This window comes from Ursus arctos, unplaced genomic scaffold (genome assembly GCF_023065955.2).
Source record: "Ursus arctos isolate Adak ecotype North America unplaced genomic scaffold, UrsArc2.0 scaffold_14, whole genome shotgun sequence".
NCBI classification, from domain to species: Eukaryota; Metazoa; Chordata; class Mammalia; order Carnivora; family Ursidae; genus Ursus; species Ursus arctos.
Window position 1 is genome coordinate 17,131,404 of NW_026622808.1, and position 18,806 is coordinate 17,150,209.

The 18,806-nt window shown below is 55.3% G+C and overlaps 1 protein-coding gene across 1 annotated transcript in view; it reads left to right on the plus strand.

The window, feature by feature from the left end:
• MYO1F (myosin IF) overlaps positions 1-18,806 on the plus strand; it is a 31,776-nt gene that overhangs the window by 2,006 nt on the left and 10,964 nt on the right. The window contains exons 2-16 of the mRNA XM_026481231.4: positions 6,248-6,385; positions 6,858-6,947; positions 7,030-7,124; positions 7,513-7,600; positions 7,714-7,803; positions 9,920-10,051; positions 10,208-10,339; positions 10,530-10,662; positions 10,859-11,055; positions 11,773-11,853; positions 11,977-12,063; positions 13,222-13,308; positions 13,822-13,989; positions 15,043-15,128; positions 17,588-17,669. Of these exons, the coding sequence (XP_026337016.1) occupies positions 6,248-6,385; positions 6,858-6,947; positions 7,030-7,124; positions 7,513-7,600; positions 7,714-7,803; positions 9,920-10,051; positions 10,208-10,339; positions 10,530-10,662; positions 10,859-11,055; positions 11,773-11,853; positions 11,977-12,063; positions 13,222-13,308; positions 13,822-13,989; positions 15,043-15,128; positions 17,588-17,669 (1,686 nt within the window). The remainder of the gene's footprint in view (positions 1-6,247; positions 6,386-6,857; positions 6,948-7,029; positions 7,125-7,512; positions 7,601-7,713; positions 7,804-9,919; positions 10,052-10,207; positions 10,340-10,529; positions 10,663-10,858; positions 11,056-11,772; positions 11,854-11,976; positions 12,064-13,221; positions 13,309-13,821; positions 13,990-15,042; positions 15,129-17,587; positions 17,670-18,806) is intronic.

Here is an 18,806-nt window from a genome sequence, read left to right on the forward strand (position 1 = left end):
TAGCTAGTACCGTGAGTGTGGTTGTCGTGGCGGTGGGTGATGCTAGGGAAATTGGTGGTGCGAGTCATCATTGTTTTTCTGTTTGATGTTGACCGCTGGTGCTGGTACTGAGGTTTAGCTGTTTTTGTTTGACTTTGACGGCAAGGTGGGTGAAGGTAGCAATTAATTGTCCCCAGCTGGTGGCGGTTGGGGGGGGTGTGGGTAAGGGTGATTGTAAAGTACAGACATAAAGCGGGGAGACCAGTGATGTGACTGCTTGGTCCACAGGCAGCAGCCGTGGGGATGGACAGAGAAGGCTGTTGGCCAAGAGAGAGTTAGGGAGGAGGACTCTAGAAGGACAAAGGTCCCCACCTGTCCCCTCTAGTTAGGCCAAAAGGAAACTGAGAGCCCTCCCCCCAAGAGAGGGGGGACCTCAAGAGCCTTTGGAGGCGAGGATGCTCTTTGCACAGTGCAGGGATGCAAGGTGTAGCCCCAGAACCCCACTGAGTTGGGGGAACCAAGGCTGCAGGGACACACTGGGGTGGGGGGCAGGAGCTGGGGGCTGGCCCCAGCAGCAGCTGCCATGGCAGCTTCACATCTCCTCCCTGCTGGCGACCACAGCTCACAGGACCCCAACGAGGAAGGAAGTGGCCGTTGCATTGTTTTCTCCAGTCTGGTGCTCTTCTCATCAGCACCGAGGAGCAAGGAGGCCAGAGCAGTTAGGGCAAATTGCAAAAGCACCCTCATCCAGCCCCTCCCCCTGGCCTACACCCTAAGCCTGTGGGACCAGCCAGCTTAAAGCTATTGCTCCTGGGCATGGCGAGGACGGCTAGGGTTTCCGCTTCCCAAGCCTGACCTCACTGAGTCTGCACGGCTAACTGCCCCATGAGGCCTGCAGCCCTCAGTGTTCCCATTTTCCCGATGAGGAAATAGCCATCACTATTTCCAGATGAGGAAATAACCTTCCCTTCCAGGGAGGTTAGGTGAGCTGCTGTACAGCCCCAAACTGGCAGAGGATATCAACTCAGGGACTCCCAAGGTCATGCTCTTAGCAGCCACCTTGACCTGCAACCTCCTGCCCCCCCACACACACACAAGATGAGGGGCTGTGGGGGTTTGGGGGTGCTGACCCCCACATGCCCCAGGCTGCCCATCCGGCCAGCCGCATATGGACCTGGCAGCTCCACTCCCCATGCCCTCTGCCTTAGACGGGGGGGAGTCCCTCTGAAGAGCCAAAGTCAGAAGCTACCTCTCACCTCCCACCCCAGCCCTGACTCTCTTTCACAAGAGCCCCATCAGGTTGAGTCATACTTGGCTTGTGGTCAACTGTGACCACAACATCTTCATTGCACCCCCACCCCCAAGGAAGGGACTCAGAAATTCAGTTTCGACTTGATCTATGGAGACTTGGAGGCCACAGGGAGCTGGACTCACGACACAGGGCGGGAGGCGGCAGTCTCGTCCCAATGGCACCTCGTTCACCCCTTCACTCCCTCAACAAGCATCTATTCACCAGCTCCTATATCCTCTGTCGAACACCAATCACTTGCACTAAATGCTGTTGGGGTCACCAGCTGCCATTTCCTGAGTGCATCCCCTCTCTGCCCTGGCTCACCGACTCCTCTCAGAGAACCAGTGGAGGAAGTTTATTATGGAATCCATTTTACAGATGGGAAAACCAAGGCTTGGAGAAGTGAGGTGGCCTCCCCGGGGTCACATAGTCAACTGTCAAGCCACCCAACTGGTCCCAGGCCAGAATTCTTGACTGTCCTTCCACACACTGTAGTCACTCGCGCAACACCCACTCTCCCTCCACCACAAACAACCCATGGTCTTTGTCCTCGCAGGGGGCAAGGAGCGGATCTGGAGGTTCCAGGTTCCCCCGGGGGGGCAGGACACAGAGAGTCATGGCAGGGACTGCAAGAGGCAGAGGGCCACTCAGCTGGCTGGCGGAAAAAGGAAGGGACAGGAAGAGGAACCAAGTCCTTGGGGCCAAGAGAACCAGCCAGACACAGCCAGCATCAGGGCCTCTGACCTCAGAGAAAGGAAGTGGCCTTGAGCCTCAGCCCAGCTTGAGGGGCCCAGGAGTGTAGAGACCAGACTGACCCACAGGGGAAACTCTGGGCAGGACTGATCTTGTCTCAAGGCCCCCCCTTCATCTGATCTGAGGCACCAACCCCCGCCACCTCTGACCTGAAGACCGGGCTAAGGGCGACAGTCTCTACCATCCTCTCCCAGGTCCTCCCTTCCTGCTGTGTGACCTTGGAGAGGACAACGAACCTCTCTGTGCTATAGCTTTCTCTTCCACAAAGTGTACCTAGTCATAGTACTGATCCCAGCATGATAAATAAGGTCATTTGCAGAGGAAGCCTAGACCACACATGGCACACAGTAAGTGCCAGTGGGCTGTTAACTGTTGTTATGATGGCTGTTGGTTACCATAGTTACCACCCGAAGCCCCACCCCCCAGAGGTCTTCAGAGAGAGGATCTACTTCCTGTCTCCCCTATCAGCCCCCCACTTCCCGAGAAAGCGCAGACCCCTGCCTATGGCCCCTGAGTGACACCAGTCCAGGACAGATACCACTTTGCTCCCAGACTTCATCCTCTTTTCTCACCAACACACTCTGGTCTCCCCATCTTGAAAACAGGAAACCTGCTCCCTGACCCCTCCTCTCCCCACAGCATCTTTCCCTCTTCCCCTTCTCAGCCAGACTGTCTGAAAGCCATCTTCACTCCCTATCTACACCTTCTGACCTCCCAATCTGACTTCTGAATGAGGTCGCCAGTGCTCTCCACAGGGGCCCCTCTGAGCCTCCGGTGAGCTGGACACTCTTCAGTAGCTCAGGGGTCCGGTCAATGGCTCCCTGCTTCTCCCAGCTGGCTCTTGTCACCTCCAGGTCTCACCAGTCCTGGCTGCCTCCAACCTCCCAGCTGACGCCCTGCTCAGCCTCTGTCGTAGGCATCCTCTCCAACCCCTGCACAATGCTGCTCCCACGGCTCTGTCCTCCCCACCACCCTTCCCACTGCACCCCGGGGTTCTCGGTGCATCACACCCAGCACCCCCTTCTTATAACAGACCCTTGGCAGGCCCCCCCGAAACCCTGAATTGAAATTCACGGACAGTGAAACACACCGACTCCCATCATTTCAAAAACACTGTCATCTCCTGTAATGCAGAGGAGAAAGTCACTGGGAAGAAAACAGGCACATAAAGCTGAAAATGGTCAGGTCAGTGGCCCACGGACGCCCACTGGAGCCCCCAGGTGCTGACGCCGGGACACAGGAGCATCTCAGTGAGCTGATGCCGAGTGACATGTCAGCCACGCTAACGCCACAAGCAGCAGGAGCTGCCAAAATGCTGAACGAGTCTTGGTGTGATCTGAATAACACTAAAATCTCCCTTGATACAGGGTAGTCTGGAAGATGGAGCAGGTGTCAGCCATGCAAAACGCACCTAGCTTCTCTGTGTAGACATAAAATCGAATTCCAACCTAGGTTCCAATGATTATAAACAGTTTGTCACTTACGTGAGCATCTGGTGGGGTGGAATGGGGGCTGCGGTCAGGCTGATAACTTGTGGGCCAATTTGGTGCCTGCAGCCCCAATGCCAGCCAGCCCCCATTCCCAGGACAACCGAAAATGCTCCCACAATTCTTCGAGTGTCCCCAGGAGCCCTGCTGAGAATCCTCCAAGCTGCTGACAATCAAGGCTGAGTTCCTTTGCTTGGCATTCAAGGCCGTTCAGGACCTGGCCCTGGTTGACTTCCCCTCCATTCATTCATGCGCCATCCCACGCTTCCCACTCAGTCATTCAAATGAGCCCTGACGCGACGTGCAGCCAGGCATGGTCTGAGCCCCTGCCCTCGGGAGCCTGGACACCAGAAGCTGCCCCCAACATGCAGGGCGTCCAGCATGTGGACAGGGCTGTGGTGAGGGGCCCTGGGGGCTGGGGGGGTCCAGAGGGAATGTCCACCTGGCCCAGGGCTGGGGAGGGCTTCTTAGAGGAAGTGTCACCTGAGCCAAGTGTGAAGGCCGGACCGGCACGGACCAGGCAGGCAGGGTGTTCTGACAGAGGCCCAAGCATCAGCAAAGCTCGGAGGCGCCCAGGTGAGGGACTGAAAGAGTGTTTCCCTGGGGGCCGAAGTTACCAGCACACAGTAAGCACCCCAGAATCTTTGGTGGGATGGATGGATGGGAGCGTGATAGGAAGCCACAGATGGGTTCTCAGCCCTGGAGTGAGATCAGATTTGCCACATCCAAAACTCAGTCTGACGGCTCAGGCCAGAAGCAGCTTGAGGGGGTTCGAGCCCTAACCCCCCCACAGACGCTTCCTCCTCTGCTCTCCGCTCCTGCTTCTGCACCCACGTCCGGCCAGTTCACACTGCCTGGCGCACGTTTTCTCCCAGCTCTTGACCAAAGCCCTTCTTGACTTTCAAGTCCCAGCCCAAACACCCCATAGGCCCCAGCCACTGGTGGGTGTAGACTCAAGAGCCTGGGCTTTGCGATGGGTCCACACTCGAATCCCACACCCTTGGAGACAATTGAGCTGGGTCTGTAGTCAAGTGTCAAACACTTCTCGAGCCTCAGTTTCCGTCCCTAGACTCTGCTGTGAGGACTGCTGATAATGCTGGCTTCACTCCTGGCCCCTGCATCAAGCATGTCACAGATGCTTGGTGAATGTTAATTCCATCCAGGGCCCCTCTGCCCGGGCCCATCCTCACAACTCCTTGGGCCGGAGAAGAGCACCAGCCCTTCACCCCATTTTGGATTTTGGACCCCAGGGCAGTGTACCCCCTCCTGTTAACCCTGGAAAGTGCGGCTGCTCCCCCCATTTTACAGATGAGGCTACTGAGGCTCAGAGCAGTGTGGGTAACCCCACCTGGACTGGAACCCAGATCTACCCCCCACCAAAAACTGGTTTCACTTAATGTCTGTGGGCATTCCTCAATGACCCCTGCTCTGGCTGTCAGCCTGTCCAGAATGTGACCTTGCACCTCCCTTGCTCAGGAAATCCTCAGGGTCCCCCGGATGACTGGCCTCTCCTCCACATCTGTCCTACACCCCCCCTCCTGCTCCGTGCCTGCCCGCGTCCTCTCTGCCCAGCACACCGTCTCCCTTCCCTGGCATCTGTGCGGCAAACACTGGTCAGCTTTGAGGACTTGACTCTGATTCCCAGCATCCTTTGCTCTTGGGGTGTTCCTCTGAAGCTGGGTTTCTTTCTTTGTCCCTGTTCCCTGTTCATCTGTGAGGTCATTCCTTCTGGAGCGGAGAAAGGACTCAGTTCCAGTCCCTGCCCTCCAAGAGCTCCTGGTCTGAGAATGAGGGGCTTCCTGGAGGCGGGACATCTTATGTAGGCATGAGCATGCCTGCCAGGGAAGCTCTGGGCCCCCAACACTCACCTGTTTGCCAGACTCCTCCATGGCAGGGTTATGCTGACCACAGTGCACCTGAAACAGCCACTATGTTTAAGTGTCCAAGGCACTGATGAACTCAGGCTGAAAAGAGAAAACATTCCAGGCAGACTTCCTGGAGGAGGGGTCTTCGGGGGGAGCCTGTATCTAAGTCTCCTCCCAGGGGCCTAACGAAAGCCTCACCCGATTAAAAAAAAAAAAAAAGAGGGGGGAAATGAGAAGGGAAAGCTGTGGGGGCAGAGGAGCAGAGTAACGGCTGGCTAGCTGGCCACAGAGGACAGAGGTCACAGCCAGGACAGGCTAAGATGCGTGACCATGAGGGAGGAGGAGAGGAGGAGGAAGGAGGCCAGCTAGAGGTGCAAGGATGGGCGGCAGGTCAAATGCCGCGGAGAAGTCAGGGACTCAGCCAGGGCCTGGGCAGGGAGACGAGGCTGGAGAAGCGAGGGGCAGAGTCTGAAGGAGAAGGGAGAAGGAGGGTGAGTCAACACCTCCCAAACCAGCCTCCCCCGACTCCCTTCTCCCCTCCCACAGCGCCAGAGCCCCAAGCACACTCTGCCTCCCTGGGCCTGGCATCGTGGTCTCCTCCATGACAGTGGGACACTAGGTGGAGGGATTGGAGGACAGAGCCCCTTCCTCTGGGGCGGGGAGCCCGGACTCCACCTCGCCCACCTGTCCTGGTGTCCCCGAATCGGGGAAGGAGGCCGGCAGGTGGCTGAGGTGAGGCAGAATCAGAAGGAGGTGATGGATGGAGGTGAGCCAGGCGGGGGCACTGAGGCAGCAGCACCACCACCACCCCCCGACCCCACCGTGCCCCGCCCCTGCAGGGGCTCACTCCCACCTGGCCACCCCCACCCCAGGGCAGCAAGGAGCGCTTCCACTGGCAGAGCCACAACGTAAAGCAGAGCGGCGTGGATGACATGGTGTTGCTGCCCCAGATCACCGAGGACGCCATCGTGGGCAATCTCCGCAAGCGCTTCATGGACGACTACATCTTTGTACCCTGGGCCATGGGCGGGGGCAGGCAGATGGTGGCGAGAGGGACAGGAGGGTGACTGACCAGTGGGTGGAGGGATGGCACGAGGATGAACGCAGGGAAGGGTGTCAGAGGGACTGTGGCATAGAAGGGACAGACAGACGCCTAAGCAAATGAGCAGGGCTGGGGATGGGCAGTGAGAGCCCCGGGTGGGAGGAGGGGACAGACAGAGTGACAGCAGGGCTCTGCTTGGGGGCGGCTGTGGTCCTCATGACTCTCTTGGCCCCAGGTAGCTCAGCCGCAGTACATTCCGTCTCTCCTTTCTGGACCCAGCCCTGTGTTTTCCCTAAGAGACCCAGGGCACATCTGAGTATCTCCATCTCTTGATCTGAGCAGTGGGGCTCTGGAGGCCCCGGGGCATTAGGATTAGGGTACAGGGGCCCGTGAAGAACAAAGCCAGCCAGAACACCGCACAGCCCTTAACGGCACCCCAGACCTATATCGGCTCCGTGCTCATCTCCGTAAACCCCTTCAAGCAGATGCCTTACTTCACTGACCGCGAGATTGACCTCTACCAGGGCGCGGTAAGACTGGGGCCAGGTGGGAAGCATCACCCCAGGACCCCCAGCCTCTAGCCCTGGGCTAAGACCTGACCTCCTCCACCAGGCTCAGTACGAGAATCCCCCACACATCTATGCCCTCACGGACAACATGTACCGCAACATGCTCATTGACTGTGAGAACCAGTGTGTCATCATCAGGTACAGAGTGGGGGGCCCCACACCCTCCTGCCCAGGCCCCACAACAGCCTCACCACCCTAGGGAGCTTTGCTCAGAACTCCTGATCCAAACAGAACCTTACTGTCCCTCTCTGCCCCTGGCCCTGTTTTACTTTCCTTGTCACCCCCTGACCCATGATATATTTATTCATTCATTCTGTTATAGTCCATCTGTCCATTCTAAATGTCAGCTGTGAGACAGCAGGGATTTCTATCTGTCTTGTTCACTATTGTTTCCCCAGAACCTGGTATAGTGCCTAGCACACAGTAGAGAATGAATGAATGAATGGGCACTAGAAAGGGCGCTTTCACCCCCCCAACCTTCCCTCCCCGCTGGCTGCTGATCCTTCTGTCCCTCACCCACCCCCAGTGGAGAGAGTGGAGCTGGGAAGACCGTGGCAGCCAAATACATCATGGGCTACATCTCCAAGGTGTCTGGCGGGGGCGAGAAAGTCCAGGTGAGGGGAGAACAGAAGGACGGGCTGGGTCTCCCCAGAAGCACGGTAATTAAACCCCACGACCACCTACCTCGTCCTGACCTTTTCTCATCTCCACCTGCCTCTGCCCCCAGCACGTGAAAGATATCATCCTGCAATCAAACCCACTGCTAGAGGCCTTCGGCAATGCCAAGACTGTGCGCAACAACAATTCCAGCCGCTTTGTGAGTCTGCAGCCCCGCCTTGGAGTAACTGCTCCCTCCATACTGACACACACACACACACACACACACACACACACACACACACACACCTGCGTTCCCAATAACATAGGAACTCCCTGCTCCTCAGTGGGAGACTCACTTCCTGCTTATGGGAGACTCACTTCCTGCATATGGTCCTTCTGAAAAAGACTTCCCCCTCAGCTGAACTATAGAAGCCTTGACTTGTCTGTGTAACATTCTTAAATATTTCCCTGGCTATGACCATGCTACCTCCGCTCCTATTCACAGTTCAGTTCCCAACGTATTCTCTCATTCACTCTTTCTTTCAACAAATTGTTCTTGGGCTCCTTCTTTGTGTCAGGTGTTAATGCTGAGCCTAATGGAAGACAGAATAGGTCAACAGATCTGGATTTACGGTCTGATTCTGTCACTATTTCGATTTGTGGCTTGGACAAAACAAACAAACAAACAAACAATGTTTCAGCAGCTTAAACTTCCTGAAACTCCTGTTTTCTCATCCATGAAATGGGGATGATGTTAATACCCATCTCACAGACCTCAGTAATTCCAGTACAATACCTACACATGAAATGATTTAATAAATTCCATACACTAAAAAGATTTGTATTCCCCTAAATATTATTAATTATATTTATATTTCTAACATATTTATCATGTAATTATATGTTAAGTATTTTCCTCAACATTTTATTATTAAAAGTTTTAATGGGGCACCTGGGTGTTTCAGTCAGTTGAGTGTCTGACTCTTGATTTCAGGGTCATGAGTTCGGGCCCTGCAGTGGGCTGCATACCGGACATGGGGCATACCTTAAAAAAAATTAAAACACAGAAAAATTGGAAGAATGGTATAGTGAACACCTGCTGCCCATTCCGATATTCTATCGTTAACGTTTTGCTATACTTGCTTTATCATATCTCCATCTGTCCTTTTTTTTTAAGTAAGCTCCACATCCAATGTGGGGCTTGAACTCACAACCCTAAGATTAAGAGTCACATGTTCCACTGACTGTGCCATCCAGGTGACCCCATTCATCTTTTTTTTCTTTTTTTGATGCACTAGAGAGTAACCTGCAGACACCATACTTTCTGCTTCGCCAACATAGCAGCATGCAGATCATTAATTACAGTCCAATATAAATTTGCAGTGCTCTTTTAAAGTAAAATTTTCATATAGCAAAGCATGTAAATCTAAAGTAGACCATTCACCGAGTTTAGAAATATGCATGCATCTGTGCAAGCAACCAAAGCCTTATCAACGCACAGAACATCACCGTCTTTCCAGAAATTTCCCTCCCTTTTCAGTCAATCTCTATTCCCACCTCACCCCAGAAGCAACCACTCCTCTAGGTCTTTTTTCTTTTTTTCCACCATAGATTAGTTTCAGCTGTTCTGGAACTTTATACAAATGGAATCACACAGTATATATTTTCAAACTACTGATATACACAAAACCATGGATGAACCTCCAAAATGTAATTATGTTTTATATTATTTTATGGTACCACAGAATAGGTATATATCTTGCATTACAGGTGTCTGTGTAGTGGGATAATGGAATGTGTATCGTCATTGACTGACAGTGGCAGAAAGGAAAAAGTAAGGGGCCTTCTCTGCCCTCCGACCTCTGGCCAGAGTAGAATCCAGATATTGTCAGAGACCAAAGAAGGGGCTTGTGGGGCCCTCACTCTGGGCTCAGAGACCACCTGTGAGACAGTCAGGATCACTGAAGCCAGCAGCAGCCCACAGAGTCACAGAGGCCTCTGTGTTGTGGTCGAAAGACCACACAGGAAGATCTGTGGTGGAAAGACCACAGGAAAGTGGTCAATAAAATGGGGTACTTCTATGTGCCAGGCACGGGGCTGGATGCCCTGAGGAGGGCTGGAGTCATTAGAGAAGGAGCAGCTTAAACAAAGGCCAGAGGGAAGGAGCTGAGGCAGAGAGCGACAAGAGTGTAAGTGGGAGGTGGAGAGAGAAGAGTCAAGGTCACGTGGGCAAGAGGGGGCAAGAGGCCAGTCTCCTAAGACCATCCTCAATTTCCTCCCCAACCTGCACCCCGGGGGACCCTGGGCACCTCACCTGGCTCTCTTGGCGTCAGGGCAAGTACTTTGAGATCCAGTTCAGCCGTGGCGGGGAGCCAGACGGGGGCAAGATCTCCAACTTCCTGCTAGAGAAATCCCGTGTGGTCATGCAGAACGAAAACGAGAGGAACTTCCACATCTACTACCAGGTGCAAGGAAAGGGGCCGTGAGGCTGGGGCAGAGGGAGAGCCCAAGGGGAGACAGTGGGAGGGTCAGTGTCCAGGAGCCCAGGACAGCGAGGACTGGGGGATCACAAGCACTGTGCCAGTCCAACAGCAGATGCATGAGAATTGCTCGCCCTCCAGCTGCTGGAAGGAGCCTCCCAGGAGCAGCGGCAGAACCTGGGGCTCATGACCCCCGACTACTATTACTACCTCCAATCGGACACCTACAAGGTGGATGGCACCGACGACCGGAGCGACTTCAGTGAGACTTTGGTGAGCAGTGACCACCACTCTAGAAAGCCAAGGCCCAGAGAGGGACGGGGACTTGCCTCTGGTCACACAGCAAGTGGGTGCAAGAGGCAAGACAGGGATCCATGTGTCTGTGCTACGGCCCCAGAAGCCTAACCCAGGAGGGCAGGGCGGAGGTGGAGTGGTATAGGTTCTGCCCCTGTTGTGCCGGCAGAATGCCATGCAGGTCATTGGGATCCCGCCCAACGTCCAGCAGCTGGTCCTCCAGCTGGTGGCGGGAATCTTGCACCTGGGAAACATCAGCTTCTGTGAAGACGGGAATTACGCCCGGGTGGAGAGTGTGGACCGTGAGTGTGGGTGCTGGGGAGGGCGGGCTGGAGGGGTTTCTCCGGGTGTGAACTGCTTCCTCCTCGTTGGGCCCCAGGAGGGTAAGAACCCACAGGGACAATACTGGCCTCCCTGGGCACACTGGAGAGCGATGGAAGCATCACAGGAGGCCCAAGAGCCTAACTGGCTGCTCTCTTTCCTCCCCAACCCTGGCAGTGCTGGCCTTTCCCGCCTACCTGCTGGGCATCGACAGCGGGCGGCTGCAGGAGAAGCTCACCAGCCGCAAGATGGACAGCCGCTGGGGAGGACGCAGCGAGTCTATCGACGTGACCCTCAACGTGGAGCAGGCGGCCTACACCCGCGATGCCCTGGCCAAGGGGCTCTACGCCCGTCTCTTTGACTTTCTCGTCGAGGTGAGAGGGGCCGGGGCCAGGGAGTGGGAGAGGCCCTGCCCCAGAGCACCCTGGGCTTGGACCAGCCAAGTGCGGAAGGCAGGCTTGGCTGTCACCTCACCGATTCCCGGCAGTGGGAGGCATCAAGGAGGGGCGGGAGGGGATCAGGCGGAAGATTTAGGAAGAGGCTCCATCTGGCTGTGGCATGGAGCCCAGGAGGGAGGGGGCTGCTGGAACCATCCAGGCCTGGGGTAGGGGCTGTGCGGATGGAGACAGGTGGGTGCACTTAGAGCCACGAGGGGGCTGTCAGGAAGACAAAGTGATGCACTGGACGGGAGTGGATGGGAACGGGACGGGTCAAGGCCAAGCATGATGACAATACTGTAGGACCCAACCTTACAGAACGCTTAGTCTCCGCCAGCTACTACTCTAAGTGTTTTTACATGCACCAATTTAATGCCTTTATAAAGCCCTACAGAGTAGTTGCCATTATTACCCCCATTTTAAAGATGGGAAAATCAAGGTGCAGAATGGTTAAGAGGCAAAGCGGTCTCCCAAGGCAGGAACCCGGATGTTCTAACACCTGGATTTCTCATGCGGGTGACTGGGGGCGGTGGGCAGAGCTGGAGAAGGCAGGAGAGGAGCTGGCGTTGGAGGACACAGCCTGTGGATGTGGTTACGTGCAGACACAGACAGTGATGAGCTAGCGCTCATCTACTGTCCCCGCCCACGTTGCAGGCCATCAACCGCGCTATGCAGAAGCCCCAGGAGGAGTACAGTATTGGTGTGCTTGACATCTATGGCTTCGAGATCTTCCAGGTATGGCCTCTGCTCCCCAGCCCGCACCCCGTTGCCTCCCTGGGCTTCCTGGGGTGGCCCGGTGGCCCCGGGAGTCTCCAGCATCAGCCCGCTGATGGCAGCACCCTTGGCCTCCCTTGGCAGAAAAACGGCTTTGAGCAGTTCTGCATCAACTTTGTCAACGAGAAGCTGCAGCAGATCTTCATCGAACTCACCCTGAAAGCTGAGCAGGTGGGAGGGCACACTGGGGGTGGGGCAGGACCATGAAGGCTGCTGAGCAAGCAGGGGAAGCCCCCTCCAGCCTCCCATTCTCACCTCTCTCTGCTGAGCCGTCCAGACCCCACCATGAAATGTCCTATGGAAGCAGTTTCCTGCCTCTAAAGCTTTGACAAGGGCTGGGGCATAGCCTCCTCGGTCATTCCTCCAGTGATTACTTATTGAGCACCTGCTGTGTGCCAGGCACTGGCTGCAGCGCTAGGGAGACAGCCATGCAAGAGAACAAAAATTCCTGCTGTTTTCATCCAACCCATCCCACAGAAGCAGAGCCTGAGACAAGGATTCAGGGCAAATATCAGGAAAGGAGTGAGGAAGTGGGAGACATATTTTTAAAAAATAGGGGTCGGGGGGGCACCTGGGTGGCTCAGTCGGTTAAGCGTCCAACTCTTGATTTCGGCTCAGGTCAGGATCTCAGGGTCCTAGGATCAAGCCCCACATCGGGCTCCATGCTCAGTGGGAAGTCTGTTTGGGATTCTCTCTCCCTCTCCCTCTGCCCCTGCCCCCACTCACTCATGCCTTCTCTCTCTCTGACAAATTTATTTATTTGTCAGAGAGAAAGCGAGCACAAGCAGGGGGAGCAGCAGGCAGAGGGAGACTCAGGCTCCTCACTGAGCAAGGAGCCCGATGCAGGACTCGATCCCAGGACCCCAGGATCATGACCTGAGCTGAAAGCAGATCCTGAACCAACTGAGTCACCCAGGCGGCCCAATAAATAAATTAAAAAAAAAAAAAAAAAAAGCCAGAATAGGGTGTACTGATGAGCAGATTACGCTGCAGGCAATTGGGGCCAATTTCTGCTGAGCCCTGGGGGACACTCTGTAGCACAGACCTCAGAGTTGCCCCCCCCCCCCCCAGAAGCAACAGAGCCAGGATATTTTTCCACCAGCTCCTGTCTGTCTGCGGTCAAGGGCAGTCAGGGGTGGCGCTTCCAGTCTGCCCCACACAGGGCAACAGGCTTTGTTACTGGAGACAGTCCTAAGTGATGACAGGGGGAGATATGGGGAGACATCCACCACACCGTCTTCCCCCACCCTTGTGAAGAATGTTTTCTAGAAACATCTACAGCTTTGCCCAGACCCCCACCCTCATCCCTGCCCGCTTTGCTGCCCCCAGGAGGAGTACGTACAGGAGGGCATCCGCTGGACCCCCATCCAGTACTTCAACAACAAAGTCGTCTGCGACCTCATTGAAAACAAACTGGTGAGGACGGGGCCAGAGGACTGGGCCAGCTCTGCGGGTCTTGCCAGGTGGGGAGCTGGGCCTGGGAGAGGAGAGAGGGGGTTAGGGCCCCTTCTCTGCACCTGCTGCCCCCTAGGGGCAGACGGAGCACATCGAAATATCCCATCAGCCACCTCATCCGCTCACTCGGCAGGCCGCTTGTATTGTCCACTCAACGAACCTTCCCCAGGGCAGCCTGCTCGGGGACAGAGGGGTCAACCCTGACAGGTCCCCCACCAGGCCATCCCAGTCTGGGGAAGGGGAAGGAGCATGGATCCTAGGGGGTTCCTCACCGCATTCTGCCCCCTGGCTAGCTTCCACAGCCGTCCCCCACACCACCCCCACCCCCACTTTTGCTCTTGTATTTGGATCCCCCTTTTGCCCCCGCCCCGCCTCCTCTACCCCCTCCCCATTCTGGGAACGGGTGGCGGCAGGGTTTGGCCAGGCTGAGCCGCTGCCCGCCTCCCCCACCCCCACCCCACCCCCGCCCCGCAGAGCCCCCCGGGCATCATGAGTGTCCTGGACGACGTGTGTGCCACCATGCATGCCACGGGCGGCGGCGCGGACCAGACCCTGCTGCAGAAGCTGCAGGCGGCGGTGGGCACCCACGAGCACTTCAACAGCTGGAGCTCGGGCTTCGTCATCCACCACTACGCCGGCAAGGTTCGCCGTGTGCCCCGCCCCCCGCCTGCCACACCTGGCGGCAGCCTCCCAACCTCCTGGTGAAGGGAGACCACAGGGACCCCCCAGCCAGAGCTGCAGGACTCCACGACCCCTTTCTCCACCCCTCCCACAGAGCCCCAGGAACTGGCCCGGCCCACCACCTCGCTTCGTCAGCTAGGGCTGCAGAAACCCCCACTGGCCCCCCACCAAGATCACAGCTCAACTTACTAACCAGACAGCTCCGCCTAACAGGACAGAAACCCCCTCCCATTGACCCCACATTGGGCAGCAGACTCCCACACCCCGATATGAGCTGCACACCCACTAACTCCCTGACGCAAGACACAGCTTTCTGACCCAAACTCAAAGACCACAGACCCAAGCTGTAAGCTACCGCCCTCCAAAATGGGCTGGAGCCCCCTACAGATGCCTACCTAAGACTATAGAAATCCACTGGCCTCTGGTCCTGGCTGCAGTCCTCCTCCCCAACTGACAGGACTACATACTCTCCCATTGACCTCAAGTGGGCAGCAGACACCCCCAGGGGTCTCCTGGCCATCCTGCAGCGCCCCAGTCCCCAAACTGGGATAGAGCTCCTCGCCCTCCGTGGATGGCAGACCCAGCCCACAAGCCTGACCGAAGCCCCCCATGGATCCCCAGCCGGTGCTGGAACGCTCCTGACACCAACCCCAGCCCCTTGATTGACCGCAATGCAGATGCTCAATCTGACCTCCTGACTTCAAATTAAACAGCAGACCCTCCAGGACCTCTGTCCAGGCTGCAGCACCTCTTCCCCCAATCTGGGCTAGAACTGTCACCTCCCCCTCCCTCTGGCCCAGGCTGCAGCCCCAGCCCTGCAATCTCCACTTGAACATCAGACCTCCAGGGACCCCAAGCCCATGCTGCAGCGCCCTGCCCCTTATTGCAAACCAGGGGTACCGCCCCCATCCTGTCAGCCTTGGGCAGGACCCCAGGGGACCCCTGACCACATGGGTTGTAAGCAGCCCACCCAGGCCTCAGCCCCTTATTCCCCCCAACAATGTCTCCCTCCAGGTCTCCTATGATGTTAACGGTTTCTGTGAGAGGAACCGGGACGTTCTCTTCTCCGACCTCATAGAGCTGATGCAGACCAGTGAGCAGTGAGTGGCCTCCGGGCGGGCACAAGTCCGCTTAGGGATGGGGGGGCGGGTGGCGGGAAGCAGTCCATCTTCCCCGGAGCTCCCATCCATGCCACAGGCTTTGTAGGGGTGGCTGTCCGCAAGGACAGTGTTTTAGTGACTGGTTCTGATTAAACAGCAGCCCAAGGTCCACAGAAGGAAGGAAGGACAGCCCTAGGGGCAGTTCCTTATGGCCCATCCAGTGCCCCCCGCCCCCGTGCAAGCCCAGTGGATGCAGGGTGTAGACAGGGTGTCCCCTGGTACAGCGTGAAAACACATTGCACCCTGCATTTTTCCGCATTAACACCCATGGACTCATCTCCCTGACCACAGCTGCATACCGGGTTCCATTACTCATTCAGGCTCTGCCGTGTGCCAGGAACCATTTATTGGAACCTGTGGGGATAGAGGCTGAACAGGTCAGACAACACGGCTGCTCTCACTGAGTGGAGAGCCAAGCGGGGAGGCAGGCATGGAACGGGAAAAAAAGGCAAATAGAATATAGCACCGCATGAAAGGCATAAGACAGTGGTCCGTAAGAGGCTGAATCTACGGCTCCTCTACCGGCAACACGAGCATCCTCTGAGCCGGGTATAAATGCGGAATCTGCACTGTCACGAGGTGCCCCTGGTGCCTCCTCGCGAACCAGGTGCACATCGGAGTTTGAGATTCAGTGATCTGAAGCAGCGTGGTCTGATACATTCCACACCCATGCAGAATCCAAGCCACGTACGTCATGACTTCAAAACAACCTTCTTCCGGTACAATTTGCATGCCATGAAAGGTGCCCAACTTCAGATGTGAGTTTTTTGGAAATGTATAGAGCTGTGCAACCATGACCACTACCCAGTTGGGAACATTTGCATCACACCCAAAAGATCCCTTGTGCCAAACTGCAGTTGATCCCTATTCCCATTACATGTGTAGTTTTTAATTTTCTCTTTTTTTAAGATTTTATTTATTTATTTGTCAAAGAGAGAGAGCACAAGCAGGGGGAGCAGCAGAGGGAAAGGGAGAAGCAGGTTCCCCGCTGAGCAGGGAGCCCGATGTGGGGCTCGATCCCAGAACCCTGGGATCGTGACCTGAGCCTAAGGCAGATGCTTAACTCACTGAGCCCCCAAGGCATCCCAGCATGTAATCTTAAATTTTCTAAAAACACAGTTAAAAAGTAAAAAGGTGAGAGGCACCTGGCTGGCTCAGTCAGGAGAGCATGCAACTCTTCATCTTGGGGTCATGAGTTCGAGCCCCACCTTGGAGGGTAGAGATGACTTAAATAAATAAACTTAAAAAAAAGTAAAAAAGTGAATAGGTGACATTAAAAAATGTTTTCTTATACCCAATATACCCAAAATATCATTTCAATATGCAATCCATATAAAAATTACTAATGAATGAATATGAATTAAATACAAATTACATTCTCTCGCCCCATACTGCGGTACTCTTTGAAATCTGGTCTGCATTTTAACACTCGCAACGCATCATGATTCGGACAGGCTAAGCCTCGAGGGCCTCGATAACCGCATGTGACCAGGGGCTGCCATACTGGAAAGCACAGAGCCGTGGTTCTCCAAGTAGGGTTCCTGGACCAGTAGCAGCAGTATCACCTGGGAACTCATTAGAAATTATGGGGCCCCAGCCCAGATGTGTAAATGAGAAATGCGAGAGGAACCGGGCAAGCTCTCCTGGTGATTCTGGTGTCCACTGGGGCAAGCCCTGGATAGAAAAACTGAGTTGATAAAGGGCTAGAGCGTGTGGTGGGCATCATTCACTCTCTCTTTTTTTTTTTTTTAACTTTCTTTCAATTGTGATAAAATACACACAAGATAAGGTTCACCTTCTCACCATTTTGCACTGTACAGCTCAGCGGCATGAAGCACGTTCACAATGCCGCCCCACCATCCCCACCCTCTCGTTCCAGAACTCTTTCATCCTCCCAAATATGTATGGATTGAACAGTGCACTCATTCCGTGATACGGCAGTCAAGGAAGACCTCATTGAGGAGATGAGGGAGGGAACTGTGAATGGACCAAAGGGTGTCTAAGCAATCCCCTGGTGATGGACAATTAGACTGGGCCTGTCTGTGACCACCCCAGGCAGCGAGCACCCCTGTCTGTATCTCTTCGCTTACACGTGAGCCCGTGCGTGTAGGATCGTTCCTACAAGGGGACCTGCCCCATTGCCCAAGATGCTGAGATGCTGCAGCACCGAGCGGTGTCCCTACTGCAGTGACCTTTGTTCTCTTTTACCTGCTACCCAAGTCATGCGTGGTCGTGGAGGCAGAAGGACCAGCGCAAATAGATCAAGGAACCAAAAGGACAAAACCAACTCTCCGGTCCTCACCACTACACCCCCCACATTCAGGGAGAACTGTGCTCCTCTGGGAGAGGGCGCCCGAGGCTCAGCAGCACCTCTGACTCCTCCTGTCCCTCCTGCCCAGGGCCTTCCTCCGGATGCTCTTTCCTGAGAAGCTGGACGTAGACAAGAAGGGCCGCCCCAGCACGGCTGGCTCCAAGATCAAGGTGCGCCTGGGGCAGGAGAGGAGGAGCTGGGCGTGGGGAGGGCTGGGGGCCGTTCTCTACTCACTCCCGAGTCCTGGGGCCTCCACCCCTCTCTCTGGCACCCTCTGTGTGGCAGGGTCTTCTTCCATCTCTAGGGGTACTGGGGGATTGGACCAGTTTCCTTGAAGTCCCCCCTAACTCTCTAAATCGAAACGTGAACCATCATCTTAATAATTTTTTGGTCTTTTGGTTCTTTGCCACTTTCATTTGAATTGTGGTAAAATATACATAAAATGTACCACCTTAACCATTGTTAAGAGCACAGCTCAGTGGCACGAAGCACACTCACACTGTCCTGCCGCTACCCCACCCGCCGTCTCCAGAACTTTCCATCTCCCCACACAGAGACTCTGTCCCCAGAAAGCACGGACTCCCTAGCCCCTGCCCCAGCCCTGGCTCCCACCATCCATTCTCTGTCTGTGTGGACGGGACGCCTCTGGGGACCCCCTGGGAGTGGGGTCCTGCAGGGATGTGTCCTTCTGGGTCTGGCTGCTCTCACTGAGCACAGTGTCCTCAAAGTTCATCCATGTTGTAGCAGGTGTCAGGATGTCCTGTCTTTTTAAGGCTGAAAAATCTTCTAGCGTATGAGTGGACCACATTTTTCCTATCCATTCCTCCGTGGAGGGACACTTAGGTTGTTTTCACCTTTTACCTGTTGTGAATAATGCTGCTATATACGCTGGGTGTCCCATTCTAAAAATCTCTTCGTAACCACACACTGAGCACTTGTCAGCTGGCAGCAAACGTAGGACACTTTACATATGTGGGACTAGTCCCACCCGGGGGATGGGGAGACCAAGGCTCAGAGCAGCACAGTCACTGGCCCAGATCACACAGCAGAGCCACAGTCGACATCAACGTCTCTCATGCCACTCTCTCCAATCCCCCCGCCTGGAACAACGTCCTGTCTAGTCTCCTCCAAGGGACTAAAATGCACAACCCAAGGCACACACACACGATTTCCTACTCCCAAAGTAGTGGTCCCCTGAAGGACAGGCAGAAATGTTCGATGCAACATGTCCTCCTGAGTGCTCAGTTACTCCATCAACAAACGTTTGCTGAGCACTTACTATGCACCAGATTAAGTGGTGAGTGCTG